The sequence below is a fragment of the Tarenaya hassleriana genome, unplaced genomic scaffold, assembly GCF_000463585.1.
Source record: "Tarenaya hassleriana unplaced genomic scaffold, ASM46358v1 Cleome48, whole genome shotgun sequence".
NCBI lineage: Eukaryota > Viridiplantae > Streptophyta > Magnoliopsida > Brassicales > Cleomaceae > Tarenaya > Tarenaya hassleriana.
This window is the reverse complement of record NW_010967498.1, coordinates 276,385-299,032: the sequence shown is the minus strand read 5'-3', so window position 1 is coordinate 299,032 and position 22,648 is coordinate 276,385. Positions and strand designations below refer to the sequence as shown.

At 41.4% G+C, this 22,648-nt stretch overlaps 7 protein-coding genes across 8 annotated transcripts in view; 2 read left to right on the top strand and 5 right to left on the bottom strand.

The window, feature by feature from the left end:
* The window catches only part of LOC104825640 (probable protein S-acyltransferase 7), a 3,767-nt gene extending 569 nt beyond the window's left edge, over positions 1 to 3,198 (bottom strand). Inside the window, exons 1-5 of the mRNA XM_019204001.1 lie at positions 2,825 to 3,198; positions 1,848 to 2,030; positions 1,459 to 1,755; positions 759 to 992; positions 1 to 672 (exon numbers count right to left, since the gene is read on the bottom strand). Coding sequence (XP_019059546.1) covers positions 130 to 672; positions 759 to 992; positions 1,459 to 1,755; positions 1,848 to 2,030; positions 2,825 to 2,908 — 1,341 coding nt within the window. The 5' untranslated portion in view covers positions 2,909 to 3,198 and the 3' untranslated portion in view covers positions 1 to 129. The remainder of the gene's footprint in view (positions 673 to 758; positions 993 to 1,458; positions 1,756 to 1,847; positions 2,031 to 2,824) is intronic.
* Positions 3,199 to 4,492: 1,294 nt separating this feature from the next.
* On the bottom strand, positions 4,493 to 7,729 carry LOC104825639 (serine/threonine-protein kinase CDL1). 2 transcript variants are annotated; one of them, XM_010557999.2, is made up of 5 exons: positions 6,941 to 7,729; positions 6,190 to 6,377; positions 5,787 to 5,976; positions 5,283 to 5,674; positions 4,493 to 5,035 (listed from the first exon to the last, which is right to left on the bottom strand). In XM_010557999.2, the coding sequence occupies exons 1-5, from the start codon at positions 7,050 to 7,052 to the stop codon at positions 4,646 to 4,648; spliced, it is 1,272 nt and encodes a 423-aa protein (XP_010556301.1). In that variant the 5' UTR covers positions 7,053 to 7,729; the 3' UTR covers positions 4,493 to 4,645. The 2 variants fall into 2 exon arrangements, with proteins under 2 accessions (XP_010556301.1, XP_010556302.1); XM_010558000.2 differs by having other exon boundaries at positions 6,190 to 6,374.
* A 1,038-nt stretch (positions 7,730 to 8,767) lies between these two features.
* On the bottom strand, positions 8,768 to 11,750 carry LOC104825638. Its single transcript, XM_010557998.1, has 7 exons — positions 11,345 to 11,750; positions 10,880 to 11,042; positions 10,506 to 10,706; positions 10,184 to 10,429; positions 9,922 to 10,066; positions 9,391 to 9,622; positions 8,768 to 9,306 (listed from the first exon to the last, which is right to left on the bottom strand). Exons 1-7 carry the CDS (start codon positions 11,733 to 11,735, stop codon positions 8,972 to 8,974), a joined length of 1,713 nt encoding a protein of 570 aa, XP_010556300.1. The 5' UTR covers positions 11,736 to 11,750; the 3' UTR covers positions 8,768 to 8,971.
* A 122-nt stretch (positions 11,751 to 11,872) lies between these two features.
* LOC104825637 (probable protein phosphatase 2C 55) lies at positions 11,873 to 14,537 on the bottom strand. Its single transcript, XM_010557997.2, has 3 exons — positions 14,218 to 14,537; positions 12,542 to 13,948; positions 11,873 to 12,463 (listed from the first exon to the last, which is right to left on the bottom strand). Exons 2-3 carry the CDS (start codon positions 13,778 to 13,780, stop codon positions 12,158 to 12,160), a joined length of 1,545 nt encoding a protein of 514 aa, XP_010556299.1. The 5' UTR covers positions 13,781 to 13,948; positions 14,218 to 14,537; the 3' UTR covers positions 11,873 to 12,157.
* Positions 14,538 to 14,915: 378 nt separating this feature from the next.
* Positions 14,916 to 17,014, top strand: LOC104825636 (membrane-anchored ubiquitin-fold protein 4). The gene is made up of 4 exons (XM_010557996.1): positions 14,916 to 15,379; positions 15,731 to 15,949; positions 16,301 to 16,471; positions 16,605 to 17,014. The coding sequence occupies exons 2-4, from the start codon at positions 15,820 to 15,822 to the stop codon at positions 16,661 to 16,663; spliced, it is 360 nt and encodes a 119-aa protein (XP_010556298.1). The 5' UTR covers positions 14,916 to 15,379; positions 15,731 to 15,819; the 3' UTR covers positions 16,664 to 17,014.
* A 734-nt stretch (positions 17,015 to 17,748) lies between these two features.
* Positions 17,749 to 18,979, top strand: LOC104825635 (pollen allergen Che a 1). The gene is made up of 2 exons (XM_010557995.2): positions 17,749 to 18,291; positions 18,547 to 18,979. The coding sequence occupies exons 1-2, from the start codon at positions 18,126 to 18,128 to the stop codon at positions 18,885 to 18,887; spliced, it is 507 nt and encodes a 168-aa protein (XP_010556297.1). The 5' UTR covers positions 17,749 to 18,125; the 3' UTR covers positions 18,888 to 18,979.
* Positions 18,980 to 19,086: 107 nt separating this feature from the next.
* Positions 19,087 to 22,648, bottom strand: part of LOC104825634 (actin-related protein 2) — a 4,398-nt gene continuing 836 nt past the window's right edge. Inside the window, 14 exon segments of the mRNA XM_010557994.1 lie at positions 19,087 to 19,409; positions 19,515 to 19,598; positions 19,710 to 19,776; positions 19,939 to 19,997; positions 20,174 to 20,257; positions 20,412 to 20,480; positions 20,763 to 20,826; positions 20,928 to 20,996; positions 21,104 to 21,207; positions 21,611 to 21,660; positions 21,777 to 21,855; positions 22,078 to 22,149; positions 22,249 to 22,383; positions 22,570 to 22,648. The exon segment at positions 22,570 to 22,648 is cut by the window's right edge and continues 14 nt beyond it. Of these exon segments, the coding sequence (XP_010556296.1) occupies positions 19,329 to 19,409; positions 19,515 to 19,598; positions 19,710 to 19,776; positions 19,939 to 19,997; positions 20,174 to 20,257; positions 20,412 to 20,480; positions 20,763 to 20,826; positions 20,928 to 20,996; positions 21,104 to 21,207; positions 21,611 to 21,660; positions 21,777 to 21,855; positions 22,078 to 22,149; positions 22,249 to 22,383; positions 22,570 to 22,648 (1,096 nt within the window). The 3' untranslated portion in view covers positions 19,087 to 19,328.

The following is a 22,648-nucleotide window of genomic DNA, read 5'->3' as shown; positions in this document are numbered from 1 at the left end:
TCTTTCCCACATTTTTTAAAAAAAAAGCATCAAGATTGAAACAAGCCCTCAACTTTCTCTAAACTGTATTCGCCAGACCAGATCCTGTCTTTCAGTTCTTGTCCCTGCGTGTTAACCAGCATCAGACCACTACACGGGTCGGCTCTCCATGGCTAAGCCACTGCCACTGCCACTGCCACTGCCTCCGACTTGATTCTGATCTCCAATTCTGGCCGCCAAGGCAGTAACTTCAGGTGACATGTCCCAGCTTCTGCTGTTCCTTCCCCAGCTTGACCGCCTCGGATGCATAATCCCCGTCCTGTCAGATGGTCCATCCGTCACTGTGTTCCTAATGTCGGGGGACAACTCCCCCAGCTCGCCATCTTTCACATGTAACCTCTCATTGTTACCGAGTTTTCCATCTCCATGTTCGCCCATTGCTGGTCCCATGTCTGCCCACACCGCTTTCCTTCCCATTTCGATGTCATCATTTGCCTTTCCCATGTTTGGACTCATAAAACCGCCACCCACAGGTCTCGAAGGTAGAGGAGTTTCCCGTTGAACCTTAGCCCTGAAGTTGTTCTTCGAGGGTGGGATCGGTGAACAGAAGATCTCCTTGAAGTTTTCAGCCACTCCTTTGTTATGTGGGTTGGTACGTTGGTCATATCTATATCTGAAATTCTCGTACGTTGTCTGCAAGAAAGATGAGTATAAAACAATAATGAGTTTTTGGTTAAAGGGTTTTTTTAACAAACAGAGATTAGGGCTGATATTTAAACCTGGTTTGTGCTGATAAGATACAAATGGAAGGCTGTTAATCCCCCGACAAACCACATTGATATGAACGTATAGATTATCAGAACAATGGATGCAGGGGTTTTTAGCATCGCCTTCCAAATGCTTGTATGCTCCGACACCGTGATCTTCCTGATATAGACCCAGCAGAAAGCAAACACATATATACAGAGTAGGGTCGTTGAGAAGACAAACATGAAGAAGAATCGATAGTTCCTCTGCAACATTCGGAATCGAAGATGGTTAGACAGATTGAGGCTGGGAATAAGTACATGAGCCGAGACAACAATCATAATCCACTCCATGTAAAACATCAATTCAGAACATTTCACAAAACATTAGTTAGATGCAACACTATAGAATTTAGCTTATCAACAGAGAACAGGATTGATGCCGGTATGACACCCCACTGAACTGGAAGCCATTATCATTGTGTTATATTCAGCGATCTAAGCTTAGTATGAACGAGAAATACAGCAAATCATAAGCCATTATATACCCGAAATGTCCATTTGAAACATTATTACGACTCTACTGCAGACAAGACAGCTTCTTGAAAGAATAACACGGGTTTAGTGATCTATTGTGATTCTTTTCAGAACGGTGATACAACACTAAAGTGAGAACTAAGAACCAGAAGCTCAAATCATCACATGGATAATTCAAGATACGGACAAGACTTACCAGACCAATACATTGGCCGACCCAAGGGCAGTGATGGTCAAACCTCTCCACACAGTTGTTGCAAATCGAGCAGTGTGAGCAACGAGGTGGCCTATAAAGCATGCAAGTATCGCAGTACTTGACCTTAAACGTGACTCCATTAACCTCTACTTCCTTAATGCGAGGCAATCTCAACTGAGGAGTCTGGCCAGCCCCTGTATCCGTGTTGCCATCAATGCTTTCAGGCTCTGGAGGATGGACATTTCTCGGGATAACCCCGGGATCTCTTCCGGACGTGAGCAGAAGAAGGATCAAATCCTGAGGAGAGAAAATAAAGAAAGAAATATATGCTTTTTTATACGTTCGACGGTGAACAAAGCATCAGAAAAGTAAAGGAAAAACACACTTACGTAAATGGTAAACACAACAGCAACAACTACTATCGATACGCCCCAACTATCTGAGAAGTCGTTCATTAGCTTCCGAGCGACAAAGACGCAGAAAATTGTGACAGGGACTGCAATGAGAAGTATGGTAAGCCCCAATGATCTTACGTCTGGTCCGAATATAAACCTTCCCTGAAGAAAGAATATCTGCAGAAAAGGGAAAACATAAACTTCACCAAACTTGGAGAGAAGGAAATTTCACACGACCATTATGAACTTTCCTGGATAAGATATGCCACAAGCCCTTGACTGGACACTGCTTCGTTTCACTACTCACTCACTGCCATATTTCTTTCCAAAACAGGACTCATGCCCTTAACCACATTACTACACATACAGATTTCATCTTCATGTCAATTTATTCGACTCAAGCGGCTTAGTCTAACAGGTCTATAACTTTGGAAAATTTAACTATCCGAAGTGACCGCAAGTCTGGATATCGATTCATTTCTAACAGGTTAATGGACTCAATTTTACACCTCCTTCATACATCCAAAGAAACTTAACAACTCCTCAGTAAATCCTGCATCCCCTCATCAACAGAAGAATGGTACAAATTCCCAAAAGTAAAGCACTTTCAGATAATTTTAAGCTCTTGGTCTGGCTGAAACTCGTTCAAAGCATTTGCATCTGAAAGCTTATGAGTCCATTAGCACCAAGGGCGCCCTCAATAAATACAAAAGCCTCGGCTTACCAACAAATATGCTCAAAGTGTTGAGTTTTCAGAAGTTTTAACACGACCCATGTTCCAATTCGAGCTTTGATTGGATTGGAAGAGAGCCAAAACGAGCCAAAGAAGGAGACAACCAATGCCAGGAACAGGGAAGATGATCAAGCTTAGAGCTCGAGAACAAACGAATGCAAGAGGACTAAGAAACAAAGAACCAACCCCAGAGAACAACAAGCCAAAAAAATAAGAAAATAAGGAAAAAAAAACTCACATTGTTTCCTTTCCATGCCTGGTAAACCCTCAAATCACCGTTGGTCCCCGGATCGGATCGCTGAGGTGGAGGAACTACATACATCTCTCACCCCCTCCCTCTCTCTCTTTCTCTCTCTACCCTTCCCCTCTCTCTCACTTCGCCGCCAAAGTTGAGCAGCAAAATCGGTCTCAGAAGTAAGCAAACAGAGCTAAAATGAAAAGAGTGACAAGATAAGCGAAAACGATAGCTAGCCGCCGGCGAAGGGATTCAGATTCCGGCGAGTTCGCCGACAAGGTACGAGAAGCCAGCGAATAAAAAGGGTTCCCTTTTTTTCTTCCTTCTCCAATTTCAATGGTGGGTTCCCGTCCTCACCCCACTTTTTTTTCTCCTCCTTTCCCCCTTCGCAAATATAATAACGTTTTAAAGAAAAACTCTACTTCTGCCACTGTCACCGTCGTTTTAGTCTAAACACTTTGACAGCGAGAGGAGCGGAGTAAAATCAGATGACGTGGCGCTACATTATTGGTCTGTCATCTAACCGAGGCCGTAATCAGTGGGTGAGCCTTCTGTCCCTATGCAGTATGCAGTGCAGCTCGTCAATTCTTGCACATAATTTAGGATTTATATTAAATAATTACTATTTTCCAAACATAACAATAAATCCCATTGAAAGGAAAAAAATTGTGTTGTAGTATGTTATAATGTTTACAGAATATATATATATATATATATAATAAAATTTTATTGAATATCATTAGGTCCCTTATGTTTGGTAAGATAAAATAAATAAATAATATCTAGAAAAGTGGACATATTTAAATATTTATATTTTCATGAGAAAAAAAGTGGAAATAAAATGATGACAGCCAAGATATGGTATGCTTGAGGCGCATCATGGACTCACCTTGAAAACATTACAATATTAGGACCTCGGAATCTGTGTATTCCAATGTTGAATATTTTTTAAAAAATAAATCAATTGAATTTGTTAATTATAACCATGAACTTATAGTAATTGAGAAAGTTCCATATGGAAGTCATCGAAAATATATTAATTACCCTTAATCATCTATAGTTAGAGAAAACATAAACCAATATCTATCTTTTACTGATAAAATTTTAAAAAAAAATTAACAATCAGTATCATATGATTACAATGAGAGAGTATATTAGTAATTAGAAAACATGTTTTTTTTACATATTATAGAAAAGAATCATGTTTTATTGATATATACTTTTCCTAATTATATTATATTTCTCCCTAATCTTTTTCCATTTAGCTTTTTTTTTTTTTTCTGGTGGGAGCTCGTGGACTTCATCATCTTCACGACCAACATTCAATTCTTGTCAAACACTTATCCTAAGTTTAGGATTTTGAACCATTTAGATATCAATTTAAATGAAATTAAAATCGAATTTCAAGAACCGAAGAACCTAAAACGATTGGTCTGGGTTCAAAGAGATCCGTACAAGCCTACTCAACATGCAGAGCTTAAGTGTCTGTGATGTTATTAAACCACATGCTTCAGACAAGTGAGATATAGAATCAGATTCCGACAAATGGGGGAGCCATTAGCCATAGATAGAGAGAGAGAGAGAGAGTCCCCTCTCTCTCAAGCATCTGTTAGATTTCATAATCAGTTCATCGCTTATATTTTCTGTCTTAAACGGTCAAAGACAAGAAAATGGATCAATGGAGTCAATGCTGTCAAATCTGAATCTGCGACTGCAATGTCAAGATATACGAGAAGGGTTATAACGGAAATCTGTCCATGTCAGAGAAATCTACTCTCGAGTTCGTAAAGGTGACAACTTTCTTTTGGGTTTTATCTATCAAAGTCAAGGGCTTGGAGGCTGAGCACTCTGTCTCCGGATCTCTCTCCATGTCTCTCCCCATGACTTAGCCTCAGCAACTGCTCTCTCTCGATCGAAATCATCGTTATTGTTCACCAGCATCCTCGTTGTCTCTTTCGGAGAGCTCACAGTCTCTGTCACTGCCGCCGCCATTGCCACTCCTCTGCTCGTCACTTCCTTCTCCTTGCGAGAGCGTGAGACAATGTAGTTTAGAGCAACCACTACTTCTCTGATGGATGGCCTTGCGTTCGCTTCTTGCCTCAAGCACATGAACGCCACTTCCAGTGCTTTTGTCAGAGTCGACTCGGAGAAGTTCCCTCCTAACGCCGGATCTGCTAACTCTGTTATGTTCTGTTCCTTGAACAACGGTCTTGCCTGTAAACCCACAAGAACAGAACAAAACAAAAATTTGGCATTTCCTTTTTCAAGTAATCAGATTCACATCCTCTGAACTAAATTCCCTGGGCGGGTACATAAAAATCTTTGATCTTTTGCTGTCAAATCAATCGGAGTCGGAGGAATAAAAAACACAGGTTGGATATATTTCCAGAGACTAAATTTGATCAGCAATCTTCTACTAGAAGTCAAAAACTAAAAAGAGAAAGCGAGAACGGAAGCATACCCAGTTCACAAGAAACCGTTTTGGACCGGTGCAGGTATCATCGACAGGTCTGCGTCCAGTGATGAGTTCCAACATTACAACTCCGAAGCTGAAGATATCAGATTTCATCGTAAGTTTCCCACTGTCTGCATATTCGGGTGCACAGTAACCGTGAGTGCCCATGACCCGGGTGGACACATGAGACTTGTCTCCGCTTGGACCAAACTTGGCCAGTCCAAAGTCAGAGAGGCTCGGTTTGAAACCATGGTCAAGTAACACATTGGCCGTTTTCAAGTCCCTGTAGATCACAGGTGGGTCTGCTTCATTGTGAAGATACTCCAACCCTTTGGCTGTGCCGGCGGCTATCCTCATCCTCGTGTGCCAGTCTAGAGGCTCCTGATCAGGTGTGAGATCTGCAATATAGTAATATGATCCCAAGTTTTAGATAGAGGAATCACTTGACAAGAAAGCCACAGAATTTGTTGAACTTTGGGTTATTGGAGATCATCAAGAATGTCTTTTAACCATGGAGATGATCTTCCAAGGATCCAAGAGGCATATATTCATAAACAAGAAGCCGTTGATCTCCCTCAGCACAGTAACCGATCAGGTGGACGAGGTTGTCATGACGCAAGAGTGAGAGCATGAGAACCTCGACTAGAAACTCCTTCTCTCCTTGTAGACCAGTCTTGTCAAGTTGTTTCACAGCTACAACCTTTAAAGGACAACAAGGAAGACACAATCACTGTCTGAGAAAAGTTACACTAACATAAATTGATAAGTAGAACCGTAAGACTGAGAAGTTATTATAGCAGTCGCATGAAAAAAACATCTGATCTAATAAAAGTTGGAAACCAAAGATCCACAACCATACAAAATCACGGGGAACGAATGAACAGAAACTCAAGATGTAATCAGCCAGATGTACCTGTCCAGTTCTTTCCAGATTTCCTTTGAAAACGGCTCCAAATCCGCCTTGTCCAATCAGTGATTCTGTCCTGAAGTTGTTCGTGGCGGTAGCGAGTTCTCGGTAGGTAAAAGTTTGAGCCTTGTCCGGAGAATCATGTAAGTCTCGCTGCATCGCAGATTCAGACATACTTCTGACTGGTTTGGCTACTGAGAAACAAATGGGGATTAGCTTCGTGTCCATGAGAGTTACAGAGTGATAACACTAACACAGAACACAAGAAGCATTATTATGATTCTGATTCTGAGGAAAAAAACAAGCAAAGGTACAAAAGAGAGGAAACCTATCATATAAAACACAAGACTCATCAGAGCGGATATACAGAATCAGAATGAAAATGTATGCAGGTCGAGAATTGAATTACCCATATCCTGAAAATGATACATCAGCAAGTAAGTAGTGAGATTTTATCAAATACTAAAATATTACATCAACTGGTTGGTTCTATTGAGAGCATTTGCATCTTGAACCATGTAAGTTGAAAACCCGAGGCTTGCATATGATCATATCCAGACGTTGTTTGCATGGTGGATCCATGAAAAAAAAATCAACATAATGAATACAGTACTCATCACTGAGACCAAAAAAAATCACTGTGAACGGATTCGAGCAATAGTTTTTGTTCAAAATCTGCATGAAGAAGTCAATTCATAGACATTGATCAAAGGAAACTAGACCCAATGAAGAACAAAAAACTAAGAAACAGACGAACCAGAAGACGACGGTTCGTGTCTCCATTTCGGACCAGCAGCAACGTCTCTGAGCTCCTGATTCTGCATCTTTCGTCGTCTTTTTCTTGACCCAAAACACGAGCAACACCCCATATACTCCGATCGATCCTATGGACAACCTCTTTCCTTACAAAACGCAGTCCGATGTGTCCACAGGAAACCAGACAGAGAAACGCGAAAACTCAGTTGTGGGGTCACTCAGAAGCAACGTTTTCAACACATTAACGCACTTTGTTTTCAGAGGAATTCGTGAACAGGGTTTTACACCAACGATCTAACACCAGATTCAGAATTCTGGACGCACTTCGATGGAAACGATGTTAGAGGGGGGAAAAAAAGCAAGGTTCTGAATTTGACGAGAGCAACAAAGAAAATGGAAATTTTTTTAGGGTACGACTCAGAAACAACACGAACACGTCAACACTATGGCTTCGGAAGAACGAGGAACAAGACAAACACGATCACAAGACTCGAAATTCGGGCACATTTCGATCAAAACACGGGTCTGAGAATTCGAAGAGCGACATGAACAGATTTTGAAGGTGGGATCACTCGGAGGAATGAAAATACCGCAAACCCACGAACACTCGCGGTATCAGAAGGAGAAGGGTGAGAATCAAAACAAAAAAAAGATGGGAGATTTAGCACATTTCAGATCAGAGCAATGGGAGAGAGAAAACGAGGGTTTTGAATGAATTGGGAGAGGGGAAGAAATCGAGAATTAAGGGATTTTGGGGAAGAAGGATTCGTACGCGTGAAGGGGTTTCTCGGGGAAGACACGTAATCCTCAGTAAAACACGGGAGTGCACGGACACGGTACGTTACATCTATTACTTCCTTCCTAAGATTTATATTTATTTAAATAAATATATAAATATATTATATATCCTTTCTGAGATTATCCTCTCAACTTTGAACTGTTCTCTTTACGAAAACTTTCATATTCCCGACCGGTTTAAATTATAATTCGTATTTTTTTCCTTAATCCGATCGATACGAATACGTTAATTTGCTTAATTTGTCACATAATTTACAATAACGAGGCTCCACGTTTGTGTGTGTAATATATATATAATCACACACTTATGGTTTTATAATTATTATTGACTCCAGCTTCTCTAAAGCGTAATGGGTTACAATTATTTTTGCAGATTTAATGTATATTTGAATTTTCGTGTTATAGTGAGCATAGGATGATAAATTATGGTACCTTCCTATTAAAAAGATATGTTTATAATAAATGATAGTCATATGTACAATCTGATTCGATTCCATATGCGTGCAACTGTCCCATTTTAGCAAATAAAAAATAAAAAATAAAAAATCCGATTTGATTCGATTTCATGACAAAACCATTCCCATCTTTTAGCCCTTTGACACATTTCTTAACACCTAAGAAATAAATCACATGCAGAGACGTTTCGGTAAACTAGTTCCGAACCGGTTTAAATCGAAACCAATATAGATCGAACCCGAAATCAATTCGGATCGGGTGGAATGATATTCGGTTGTAATAAAATGTTAATAGAACCGAATAAACAATTCTCGAATCGATCTTGATAAATAGCGATCGAAAGTGATAAATACCGAATCAAAATCCGAATTATCCATATATACGTATGAATGTGTGAATATCAAATGCCAGTTCTTATTTGGTATTCTTGTAACAAAACCGTTCCAAGCCAACACTAAAACCAAATAGAACCGAATCAATTACCACTTTTTTTATATAACCGAATAAACTTTTTTTTTTTTTTTTTGCAGAGTTCTTATCTAGTTTCGTATAATTTTTATATAACCGAATAAACTGTTCCAGAACCGAAAGCGACAAATACCGAATAAAACGGTTCTCTATCTAAGGAGCCCAATGCAATCCAAAACTCAACACTAAACAAAATCATACCTTTTTTTTGTAACAAAGATTGGTCCTCGAGACAATGAGATGAGAGTTTGAGTTTATAATATGGCTGAAGAAACTAGGGGATGAACATACATAGAGACAGTGGAGTCCCCTAAATGATGGTTATAGTATTTACGTACTCTTTCTTACCGCTGCAAAATGCTCGGATTCGTTCTTCGTTGACTGTCCCGAAACCCGAGAGCTCGACGCCGTAAGCTGCCATCCGATGGACGTCTCGGGGAATCGGAGATTGCCAGAGACCATCCCACCAACCAGCCGGCACGAGTGGCGTGAACGCACACTGGTGAGATTGCTCCGGACAGCTCAGTGGCCCTGCGTATCGGTTCCACACATGTCCCCATCCCACCTGGTTCTTCAGACCGTCCGTTAACAGGTTGCTCTGGAAGCTGCTCACGAACACGAAGCTCGAGTTCCTCGATCCGTCCTCTGCGATTAAGAATCAGAGAATCGTGGATTTGATGTTATGGATGAAGGAAAATAATACAAGGAATGCGAGGGATTAAGTCTTACCGAGGCTGTTTGCGCCTGCTAGTGCGGCGACCAGTTGAGCGTAAGTAGTCCCTACTCGCCTGTGAGCACCAGAAATTACCGCGTGTTTCGCTCGGGAGGCCAGAAAGAAATCGACAAAGGCAACCCATCTCGGGGCTGGCCCCCAATCCTTGATTCTGAAATCTAACATGGGTAGCCCGCTTCCGCCTCGGGAGATATCCCCTCGGAAAAGCTTATAGTCGAAATGCAAAACCTGTAATCACGGCATGATCATGCAATTACTCATTATAGAAGTTATATAAACCCTACTTTTTCCTAACATAATTTGTATATTTCTGATGGTAAGATAGGCTCTCTGTCAAGAATCAAGGAACTGAACAGGTTGGATGGGTTCATCTAAACATTTTACTTCTACAATCCATCGCCTCTGCTTAACATAATTCATGCACTTCCGATGACAAAATCGGTCCTTTTACAACAAATAAGGAGCTGAAATGGGCAATGAGTACACACCTATTACCAAGCATATTTTCGATTATTTATCAGACGTACCTCGGCAAAAGCACTTATATTAGGTTCCATAGCTTTCACAACTGATGGGGTGTCTGATACTATGGTCACTCTCGGGTTTGACACACCTAGTCCGGAAATTGTTTTACTTAAGCAGTTCAGTGCTGCATGTAGAGCTCTCACAGGTCTGGAAGAATAAACACGATAAGAAAGAATTACTCAGCTGGTTGAAAAAAAGAGGCATTTATCCATATAAAAGCATGTTTATACCGAAAAGGGTTATTATATTTGTGACTTTTTGTACCTGTTATTAAGCATTCGCATGTGCAATGAGACATCAGGGTCTCCGGTTTCTCGTAGAACCCAATTCACTGCTTCCCGGACATCTTCTGTGGGAGATATGAGTGCCATCATCAGCTCCCCGAATATATTAGCTCGCATTCCAAGGTTTCCTGGTTCTCCGAATAGCTCAGAAGCAGCAATCCTCATCTCTGTATGCACATTCTTCAGGAAAAACTGAACTGCCACAGCGTCTGTTGTACCTTGAAACCTGAAATATCGAGAAACACCAACCAACCAATCAGTAAACCGAAACAGAAATTCAGACGAAGATCAAACGGACCGACCATATAATAGGTTCCTTCCACTCCATCCAATTGCTGCATACGACGTTACTCTTGGCCGGCTTCTCAAAATCATCCAGTCTCATAACAAGCCGCCTTCCATATTTCTTCGCACAGCCTTTTTTTCTCCAGAGATGCTTCAATTCACTCATGGTAAAGGTAGCATTGGAGTAAGCAATGTAATCACCAAACGGGTATTTCTCCCTGAGAAACACATAGATAGGAACTCAGCAAAAGCATAACACAAATACGAGTAAATGCTACAACAAATCCCGTAATTTCCTTCACATAATTCCACGTTCAAATGGCCAAAGTACTGCAAGGAATTAATATAGCCCCGAATTCAGAGAAAAAGGATTGAGAAAGAACCAATATGCCTGGTCTGGCCAATGATCAAGGACCGGTTCAACATTATGCTCAATGCCGCAGAAGTTAAGATCTTGTACATCTCGTTCCCGAAACCCGCTTCTGCTGTTTTCCCAAGAACAAATCCATGTCTGCAAAACTGATCTGGAGGGAGCTCGCGAATGGCCGAAGCACCTGAAACCCAAGAACATAAGCTCGCTATTACATATCAATAAACAGTTTGTGACATCTCCTCTGTTCTCTAGCTTTCTGACTTAATCCCGATTAAATGAATTCAAAGAACCGTTTCAAGTACGAACTAATTTAGCTGAGCTCAACATTGATCGCACCATCGATTCCATCTTGCAGAAATATGAACTTAAATCTACTAGTACACTTACACTCAGATCATGTTCTGAACACAGAGACTCCTAATTCCATAGGATAATAGGATACACATAAAATTTATACACGATTTAAAGCAAGAACCGTCTCACCGTTTACATCGAAATGGCGTCGAATAATTTGTCGTACTCTAAGGCTCTGTTCCGCGAAATCTCCCTCGAACTCGCTTCCCATCTCCTCCACCGTCGCGCAGGGCCTCGCTCCGGAGCTCGCGGTGGCGCGCCATTCCTGGTCCTTCTCTCCGACGGAGGCGGAGTCCAAAACGACGTCGCCGTCGTCGTCGTCGATGACGAACGAATTAGGATCCACCGATCGGAGCGTGAGCAGCAACAAGCCAAGACCGGTGAAGATAACCGACGCAAACAGAACCATGCATACGGACAATCTCCGCCGTCTGGAACCGCCGCGCTTCATCTCTTCCCTTCCTCCACCACTCCTCGATCGGGGCGTCGACGTCACTCCGTCATCAGCTGCCGCGTTCATTCCCGAGTCATTGTTAATTTATTCACTTCGAACGACGTCGTTTTTGCCCCATTGACACCTGTTGCTCGCGTAATCGTGTCGGTGGTCAAAAGTCAACGCACTTTACGACGCCGTTTCAAGAAAGTATGGGCCTGAACTGAAAAGAGACCTCGATTGGGCCATACTTCGTTTCATACATAGGCCCATATGTTGGCCCAATACTACAAACAAAGACCGAACTAACACCGAGATGAACGATCTATACAAAACAATAATATCAAGTTCCAACTTTCTGCCGTGTTTCTTCTATTTACAAAGCAAAACCACAAACCCAATAACAGAACGAATGTTTCACGAAGGAACAGAAACAGAGGTCTCTCTGCAAAGGACAAAACCCTAAACCACAGAGTGAAGTGAATGTTTCATCTGTTTGCTCGATCTGACTACGAACGTGTTTCCTTGTCCGAGCCAGTGACGTAAGAGACAACAACCGTGATGTCATCAAGCTTGCCACCGTAGTAACGGAACCCAGCGTCCTGAGCCGCCTTCGAAAATGGCGTCTGCCTGTCTCTGTCCTCTGCTCTTTGCCGTGCCAAAGCCGCTATCTTCTGTGCCGTCACCTTAGGACCTAAGCCACCTCTCACGGCTTGAACTACTACTGCAGTAATCTCGTTGTTGTAAAGGTTATCGAATAATCCATCCGTTCCCGAGATTATAATGTCCCCAGGAGCAACCTGAACGGTGAAAACCTGAATCCAAATCTACGGCTTGTTAAATCATTGTAATGTCATCCAGATAGTAACTGAAAAGAGTTCACGATTACTGACCTGGCCGGAGCTGGGTAAATCCCCGTTATTTCCGCTCTCGAGCTGATAAGTGAAGTTGAAATCATGCTGCTGGACGGGAGAACGGAAAACCGTACATCCATCTCGGACCACCATGAACCCACTGTCACCTAAGTTGATGGCATGAAGTCCAAGATCTGTTAGGGCTAAGATGCAAGCTGTAGAAGACCCTTTTGCCTTTGTGCTGGTGTAAGCTTTCTCCAGCACTCTGGCTGGATCAACCGAGCCTTTGGGCTCGTCCTGGATTGCACTCACGGAATTTGACATCAGTTCTCGGGAGTAAAGACCCGCATCAATCCCGAGATCCGCCCAACCGCCAACACCATCGGCCACACCCACTGCTTGCTCTTCTGGACAAATGAAGTGAGCATCCTCTCCTCCGGTGTCTTCTTTATCGGGATGTGGTAGATAGCATGATCCCGAAACAAGCTTCAAGGGTTTGGAAGTAAGGTTTACTCCTAAAGACTCGGAGGAAGAAGAAGAAGAAGAAGAATCTCTAAGTTGTTCCTCACGACGAGAATTATCGGATGGAACATCGGGTTCAGGTGCAGTCCCAGCTGAAAAGTAATTCGATATTGAACTATGGAAGCCTCTAAATCCCCACCCGGAATGTGGATAGAAGTCGATCCATTTCTTTGCAGCTCTATACACAAAGAACCCATAGATAGTAGCAGAATTCTCGGGTTGACGTCGTTTTCCATGTCTCATACTTATCTTTCCAGAACTGGAAAAGCTTCTTCCATAGACAAAACAAGTGTTATTTCCTGACAGCGAACGCTTTGAAATCAGAGCGTCTAAATGGCGATCAACAAAGAATTTGGAACCAGAAGCTGCCATTGTTCTGCCTAGAACCTTGCCGCTGTGGCTAACTGATGTACTAGGTTCAGACAGCAGAAGATCGACGTGATATCCACAGACCTGAAATGATGGACCCGATACCGATGGAACAGAGAAAGTCCTTGAAACAGCTCCAACCACAGAGAGGTTCCTTCTCTGGTTAACTAATAGCAAATCCGAGCTGGCAGCAAAAACCGTTGCAGGTCCAAGAAATCCTTTCGGGTCAGTAAGCCGAGAGTGGAACGACTTCGAACTGCCAAACCCGAACTTCCCTTGCCCGATTAAAACCTCAAGACCATCCACTAAGCCCCCTTGCCCAGTCACCTGTCTCTGGACACCATCCTGTACAGCATGTCTTAATCTCGACAAATACCCGGGTGGCATCTTATGTTCTAATTCCGAATCTGGGACCTAGGCCTGGTGCAACAGATTGAACCGAACAAGTACTAGATATGAAAAAGATCATATCTTTCAATACATTTCTTCACACACCGAATGGAGAAATGTTACACCATTACCAGTCCCTCAAGCAACACCTGAACAATCTAGAACCTGAAAACAGAAGCCAGACAACTATGTAGTTACAAAACACGAGTTATTTCCACGGTAGACTCGTTTCAAATCCAAACCCACGAAGGATTTCTACGGAAATGATGTCGGAAAACCCTAACTTCATCAGAGCACTCTGTCATACAAATCCAAATCGCAACATGAACATCACCCAGAACAATAGACTAACATCCCTAAACAGCATACGATTCCACGAATCATGGAGAATCGAAAGGAAGAGCACTGAGATCCGAGTCGGGTAAAGATTGTACCTTTATATAGAAAATTGCCACAAGGAGAGGAGAGAGCAACAAAACGATACAAACCCTAGCCGGATTTGTAGAACACAAGCACCAAACGCAGGGCTCAATCAATGAAAACGACAACAAATGACAGCCACCAGAATCGAATTTTCTGTCTCAATACACACCAAGAGGAGAAATCTCACCAGAAGAGGAAAAGGACGAAAAGAGCCCCAAAGAAACTGATACAGACAAAAAGGAAATTTCTGCACAGAGAGAGGCTCAGGAACGCAGAAGAACCCTAACGCCGAACACCACCAAAGTGATTGCCATTAGCCACACCTTTTTTTTTTAATTTCCATTATTTTTTAAATAGAATTCGTATTGCAGATGTTGTCATTGGTCCACTGACTATTCATACAGTAAACCTCGTCGCACTGGATAACTAATTCTGGTCAAACAGCCCGACCAGGTCATTGACTGACGACGATACGAAGAAGCACAAGACTTCTGTCTTTTCCTCTTGGAGAATTTTTCGGTGTAATGTCTGTCATAAAGCCATGAGTTTATTAATTACTATTGATCGAGAACTTGGTTACATTCGTATTTAGCCATAAAGCCATGAACTTTATATATATATATACACATACACCTCTGTGATCATATCTTCCAAGAGATTTTCTCTTCTTACACCAGATCTGGAAAACAATAATTACCGTTACTAGTCCAAACTACGCCTTAAAGATCACGCCTTTACATGAGAAATGCCCTCGAAGAGAAGAAATGGGTCCAAAGAACCCTATCCGTATAGGTTTGACTAACTCTGGTCAAAAATGTCGGAGAAGGTCTTTTACCGACAATCCAAAAACACGTCTTGTCGTCATAATCACATTCCTTCTTTCATAGATTTTACTGACAAGACACAGCGTTCTTCTGTAACGCGGCAAATTAACCCCGAAGGAGGAAAAAGGTCAGAAATTTGTGAGGAAGAAAGATGAGGGATGAAAGATGAAAGATGAATCGGTTGTCGAGAGATTCACAAGTAAAGATTCGAGATTTTGATCTTTGCCTTCTGGGTTCTTTCTCTCAGATCCTCCGCGTCTCAGGGATTAAACCCTAGCAGCTCATACCAGTTTACGGCGAAAGATTTTGCTGTCAATGGCGGCTTTTTGAGTTTGTTTCTCTCTCTCAGGTTTAGTAATCGCTTCTTGTTCTTCCTCCGTTTGTGTTTCTCGAACTCTCTATTCCATTTGTGCTGTTTATGGGTTCCTTTTACTTATAAAGTTATGTCCGTTTTCTGTTGAGATCTCCCGAGAAGGAAATTGTCGTAGTTGATTCGGGCAACCCTTTTGTATTGGGTTCGTCTTCTATGATGTTTCTGTCACCGAAATGTGTTAAAAGTTTTGATTTTGACAATCTTACCGCGCTTGATTCAATATCTCGTTTATCCTTGTAAAACAGATCCAAGCTCTTGTTTTGGACAACTGTTCTTGGTTTTTTGGATCAAAGTTCTCATTCATTGTTCCTTGTGCTTTGAATTCAGGTCTGTTCCTTGGATTTTCTGACAAGAACTCAGGTGTTGTTTGAGATTTTGTTCTTGTGAGGGGGGTTTCTGAAAGAAAGAGAGGACAGATGCCTGAGGAAGAGTTGGTTGAACTTAAATTCCGGTTATACGATGGTTCAGATATTGGACCCTTCCATTACTCTCCGGCTGCCACTGTTGCCACCCTCAAGGACCGAATCATTTCCCATTGGCCCAAAGGTGAGTGAACGGCTAATCTAACAAGAAAAATGCTTCCTTTATGAAACTCCATTACTCTTCTTGTCTTGTTTGAACTAGTTGACATGCCCAGATTAGGACAGGGAGAAAGGTTGTGTTTTGTATAAAACAGCACAAGTTCCAATCCATCCATTGATAGACGACAATAAGACAGATCCCATTTCGATTCCACTGAAAAGAATTTCACATTCTTTCTCTTGGGGAAAGGAAGAGTTATGAAGATTCCTATTGCAATTGCAGATCCCATTTCCTTATCTGTTACTCTTAGTATGTTTAGATGTGGCTTAAGCTTCCTTCTTTGTTCTTACTTGCTGTATCTGTTGACATTCATAGACAAGAAGATTGCTCCCAAATCAGCGGGTGAAATCAGGTTGATCAGTTCTGGGAAAATTCTAGACAACGGAAGGACGGTCGGGCAATGTAAAACCCCGTTTAATGATCTCCCGAAAGCAGTCATGACAATGCACGTTGTCGTCCAGCCACCTCCGGCAAAAACAAAACCAGGTTTAGTTCTTTCGACCCGAGCTCTCTCTCTCTCTCTCTGTGGATCCTATCCTTATTCCTCAAGAAAAAAACTTTTTTTTATTATATCTGTTCTCTTATATATGCCCTTTTCATCAAAATTGGTTCGTGGCAGAGAAGAAGATGGAAGAAGAAGTACCTAGGAAAAGCTTATGCTCTTGTTCCATAATGTGAAGGAGAAGAAAAAAGACAGTGGTTTGAGACAGAGCTGGTAGCTTGCAATCTGCATAGAATTACCATTTCGCCCTCGTTAACATGCTCCTCCATTCATGAGAAGCTTCATTTCAATGGCGGCCACCACGAAAGATGGTGCCTTTTTTTTTCATTTGTTGTTCCCTAGGATTAGATTACTAGTGTATGATGGTGTTTGGATCAAATTCTTTTGAATTCAATATCCATCACATTATTATATATGTATGATATTTGTATATTCATTCATTTCTGGATCTGCAACTGTGAAGTGTCATTCATTGATGAACATTGCTGTTAGAACAGTACCAATAGAATGAATGTATCTACCAGAAATTCATCTTCTATATTTTAAGAAGTGATTTTTTTTTTGTCATCATTCGGACCAAACCAAACAAAAAAAAAACTTGGCTGTTCCATTATCTTCATCACTCTTTTCATTGAGTGATGTATACACTTCATGGTCCATACATACACACAAGTGGTTCACCTTCCCTACTCAAATCAATCGGAGTCGGAGGAATAAAAAACACAGGTTGGATATATTTCCAGAGACTAAATTTGATCAGCAATCTTCTACTAGAAGTCAAAAACTAAAAAGAGAAAGCGAGAACGGAAGCATACCCAGTTCACAAGAAACCGTTTTGGACCGGTGCAGGTATCATCGACAGGTCTGCGTCCAGTGATGAGTTCCAACATTACAACTCCGAAGCTGAAGATATCAGATTTCATCGTAAGTTTCCCACTGTCTGCATATTCGGGTGCACAGTAACCGTGAGTGCCCATGACCCGGGTGGACACATGAGACTTGTCTCCGCTTGGACCAAACTTGGCCAGTCCAAAGTCAGAGAGGCTCGGTTTGAAACCATGGTCAAGTAACACATTGGCCGTTTTCAAGTCCCTGTAGATCACAACACTATATTTTTTTTCCATATTAAGCCATTTTTCTATCTGACACGCATTACCCAGAAACAATAGGAAGCATGAGAGCTCCATAAATAATCTCCACCAATCTCTCTCTCTCTCTCTCTCTCTCTCTCTCTCGCCTTTCACCATCTTCTCTGCCTTTCAATTCAATTCCTCTGTCTTCTTCTCATTTACATCACTCCAAACGCCTTTCTTGCCCATGTGCTCTCCGTGTCCTGAATCAATGCAAAACTGCCACGTCATTCTCCATAGCCCCCTTTGGTAGTTTTCTCTGCGTATAAAACAACCTTGTGGCTGCTTCAATGGAGTTCGAGTCTCTCCTTTGTCTCAAACCAAACGCCTAATCTCTTTGTTCTTTTGTTCTCCTTTGTCTCTTGGTCCATTCTTGTCTCTTTCTCCAACTTGGAATCTCACTGAACCACACAAACAAAAAAACACATCTCATCTGAAACTCCCTCTCTGTTTATTTTTTTCTTTAGAAGCTCTGTTTCTGCAGAGAAACTAAGGAATCTGGTTAGATATGAAACTGATAATACTTATGTGTTCATTGTCACTTCTCTTCATAAACTCGCTTTCCCGTAAGCACTTTCCGGCGAAACCCAATGCAGAGATCTCTGTGATGGGTCTGGTTTACTGCGATGTTTGCTCCAACAACACTTTCTCCAGACACAGCTACTTCATGTCCGGTAAACCCTAAACTCACAATCTCCCCATTGATGGTTTCAGTAAGCATCTTTTATAATCTCTGGTTCATTCAGACAGATAGGTACAGATTGTACATTCTGACATTTGATGAACATAGCATAGAAACATAAGCCTGTATCTGTCTGTTCCCACTGACTCTTTTAAGATCCAATAACTAGAACTGCATTACCTGTTTGATGAACATGATCTGATGTACTATTTACTGAAAGATTCATCATTGAAAATTGTTCAAACAGGGGTGGAAGTGAGAATTGACTGCAGATTCAAAGCGGCAGCATCCAAAACAAGAGAGCAGATAGTGTTTACAGCGAACAGGACAACAAACGAGCTGGGTCTGTACAGATTGGACATAACCTCACTGGACGGAGTGGCGTGTTCAGATGCAGGAACCCTAGCTTCTTCTTGTCAGGCCAGCTTGATCGGGAGCTCCTCGGATTCTTGCAAGGTTCCCGGTTTCAAAACCACGACAGATCAGGTCGTGTTCAACTCGAAACGGTCCAATCTGTGCGTTTATGGGTTTAATGCTTTGAATTTCAGACCGCTCAAGTTAGATCCTGCCTTGTGTGGCAAGCAATAAAAACATCAAGAAACTGCTACTCTGTGTAATCAGTTGTTTCTACACTCGATACTTGGAGTGATATCTACCACTGCATTTTGCATCTTTAGAAAGATTGGAACTTCTTCCCCTGCAATTCCTCTGTATAAATGGCCAAAAAGACGAAACTTTTCTCGCCAACCCAACAGGAAACGAACATGAATCACAAGAAAAGAGAAACTACAAGAAGGGTATTTAGATTTCTCCAAATTCTCGAGGCATCAAAAGAGCCTAAAGCAATAAAGGGTACAAAGGAGTAGGAGTGAAAAAGACTTATTTGTTGGTAAAAAGACCAAAGCCTTGTACATTACATGGCGAAGTAAGACAGCATAGATTCTTCAGCATTTGTCCTATTATTTGAAAAATCTCAGCTTTCATGTAAAATTTCGATTTTAGTGGAAAGAGAATGATGAACAGCAAGTTTCAAGCTTGACCCAGTTTGCTTAAGCAAGCAATTCCTTCTTCCATGTAATCCTCTCTGTTGATCCAGAATTCGGGTGCGTCCTGTGAAACGTTTCACAGATCCAATCGGGTTTCATTTCCATGACTTTGAGTTACAAAATTTGGTTTGGGAGCGAAAAGCGAGCGGGAACGTGAATTTGAATGTACCTTCATGATTCCTGCAAGAACAGCACCTCCGAGGTACACCATGTGTTTCCTTCGGGGTGGATCCTCAATTCTCAACCTGAGTTTCTGCGGGTAGAAAACGAGAAGCAAAGAACAAAAACCTATATCACACCCTTAACCAAGACAAAGACCCGAGGTAATGTCCTTCTGTGGAGGATTTTTGTATGGTTAAATTACCTTCAAGCCATCTTTGTTTCCCTTTAGAACCACATCAAGATACCGATCCTGGATTTCTTTCTCGAGGCTGAAAGCGAAACACAGAAAACCAAACAAAACTCTCAACATCAATCTCTCGGGTTGTCTGAAAGATGGCAAACATGAAGAGCTCAATACAGAATAATTATCGATCCAGTGAGACGAACAACAGAGCATTGAGCTCTTCTCGTTGGGTGTGAAAGATACGAACCGGCTAGGTAATCCGGGATACATGGTGCTTCCTCCGCTTAGAACTATGTGTTGGTAGAGCTGTAAAATATTAAACCAAACCCATCAGATATATTACTGAAAAAATATCCGAGCAAACATGATTTACTTGGAAAAAACTGCACTTTCCAGGAAAGGAAAAACAGAGTTAAAACATATTAAAACTATTTTTTTTCCGTGTAAATCTTCCAAGTTTGGGCTAAGTGCAGGACACAGACCATCATGCGGTTGTCAATATCCATTTCTTGAATGCAGCGGAAAACCATATCAGCCATTCCATCTCCTTCAACGTCGATGAGTTCCTGAAAATGAGGAAAACGTTTACATACATAACGTCAGCTCAGACACTCATCATATATCACTCGGTTAACTGATCAGCCACAACGTTCTTAAGAGATTCACGGAGGAATTGGAATAATTCATAAAGATCGCGAGCAAAGAACTGCATGACGTTACTGGGGTAAAAAGTGCTTCAGGTGCCTGGAATCTCTCTGTGCCCACTTTGATAACCCTCCCATCTGGAAGCTGTCGATGGTGCAAAAACAAGCAGATTGTCAAACCAGAGGTAAAGTGTGATACTTTATCAACAATTAAACGACAAAGGCAATGAAGCAGAACAACAAAAGAGGGGGAATTTTGTCAACAAGTTTCAGTTTTTTGCCTTTAATTGCTCTGATTTTAATTTTGGAATTTTCTTTCCATCGGTTGCTGCATTAAGCTTTTTGTGATATATCGCAGAGATTCAAAACCAAAAATAAAGACCTCCAAAGAAAATATAGCAAAAGAGCTGTAAAAAAGGGAACTTACTGTGTAATTCTTAACGAGGATGGTAGTCTCAAGCCCCAGCTGATATTCTCTCTTGTAATCATAACTGCAAGGAAGACAACAACAAGAGATACTATTTACAACTCTTGTAATGCAGTTAACCTCATGGATTAAAGTAAAAAATAAAACTTTGAAGTCCTAGCTTGCCTTATATAGCATAGCTTCTCTTTAATTTCCCTAACCGTCTCAAAGTCAGCTGTCTTATTCATTGCATATCTGCAAAACACAACGGGTTTATATTAAGCTAATGAAGAATGGCAAGTAACATCAGATGGTAATAAAGCTTCATCTTTTGAAAAAGAAAAAGAATTTTAATTTCTCACCCTCGTCGTGAGAGGAGATCAACAAGATACGATGTTATGTGCCGGCCAGCTATATTCATTCTTTTGGTAAGATGAGGAAATGAATAGCCATCAACCACTGGAACCTAGGATGCAGACAGAAACTTGTTAGTGCTCGTCTGGCAAAGCTTGCCTGGAAATTGCAGACGAGAGAACCCAAAGCAATACGGAAATGCCAAATGCCATCCATTCCCGACATAGATACTCCTACTGCATTCAGTGCTATCCACCCTAAAAGCCTATATCTACGGTCTTACGGCCATATTTTCCAGAAATGTTCAGACAGTGTCGACTCCAATCCTTACAGCAAGCACAATTTGAGAGGGTTCTGGTATATATTTTTGGTGGATTTTTCATCAAACCACAACTGAGATGTTTCAAATTTCCAGCCAAAACATGGTGGTTCCAATCTGATCTTTGCATAGAGTATCCTAAATTGCTTTGTCATAAGAAAATAGTGTAGATCTCCATGGGGTTTCTAGAACATACCACATGAGTAACACCATCACCAGAGTCAATTACCAAACCAGTGAGCAAACCTGTAAGCAAAGTGTTCAACACACAAGGAACAAAATCAAAGAATGCGGCATAGTTTTCACAAATAATATACGGAATTACGTAAGAAAATCTAAACCTTCAACAATCTCCTAAGCACCTTGAGCATACAGAGTCAGAACGGCTTGAATTTGAATGAAAACACCAGCAAAATTGTATTTCTCAAACATCGTTTCAACCTGTTACATGGGGAAAGCATCAGATCATAAATTACGAGTTTTGACAGTCAGAGCATAACTATTGCAATCAACACACCGGCAGTCCTCATGGATGATGAAAATTAGACCTTAGTCTAAATATGACGAAATAGTCAGCAACTGATGAATGGCAAACCATATACCTAATGAGCTCTGAAACACTAAGCATAAGTGATTCACAACAAAGACTCGATAACATCGTACCATTTTTTCACGATTCTTTGACGGATTCAGAGGCGGATCTGTGAGCAGAATCTTACAATCTGATGGATTGATCTGTAATTTAACAGAGGGTTGAAGAGTAAGTTGAGGCAAACATGGAAACATCAAATCAATAGAAATCGAGTTGCAAGGAGAAGAAGAATGGAGATTTACTTTCAACTCGTTGTTAAAAGCATGATCCCAGATGTGACCCATATCATCCCAATTCTGCACAATACCATTGTGGACAGGATAAGATATATCCAGCTGATGCCGGAATTCAGCGCAGGCCTCTCCCACCACGATATCCTACAAGAAAAACAACAAAAGAATATGAAAATCGTATCATAAACGATTTGGCCAACGATTCAAGTGCAACACAGATTTTTAGTCAAAGAGATCAAAAGGGTCAATCTTTCTTGAAGATATGAACGTAAAGACAGTGAATTTTCAAAGGCTTCGATAATGAAACGCCTTTGTTTGTGTATACACGACCTTCATTTGCTGCTCCATGAGTGATTCCTCATACCGCAGCAATGGCCTCCCAACGACACATGGAAATACAGATGTAGGG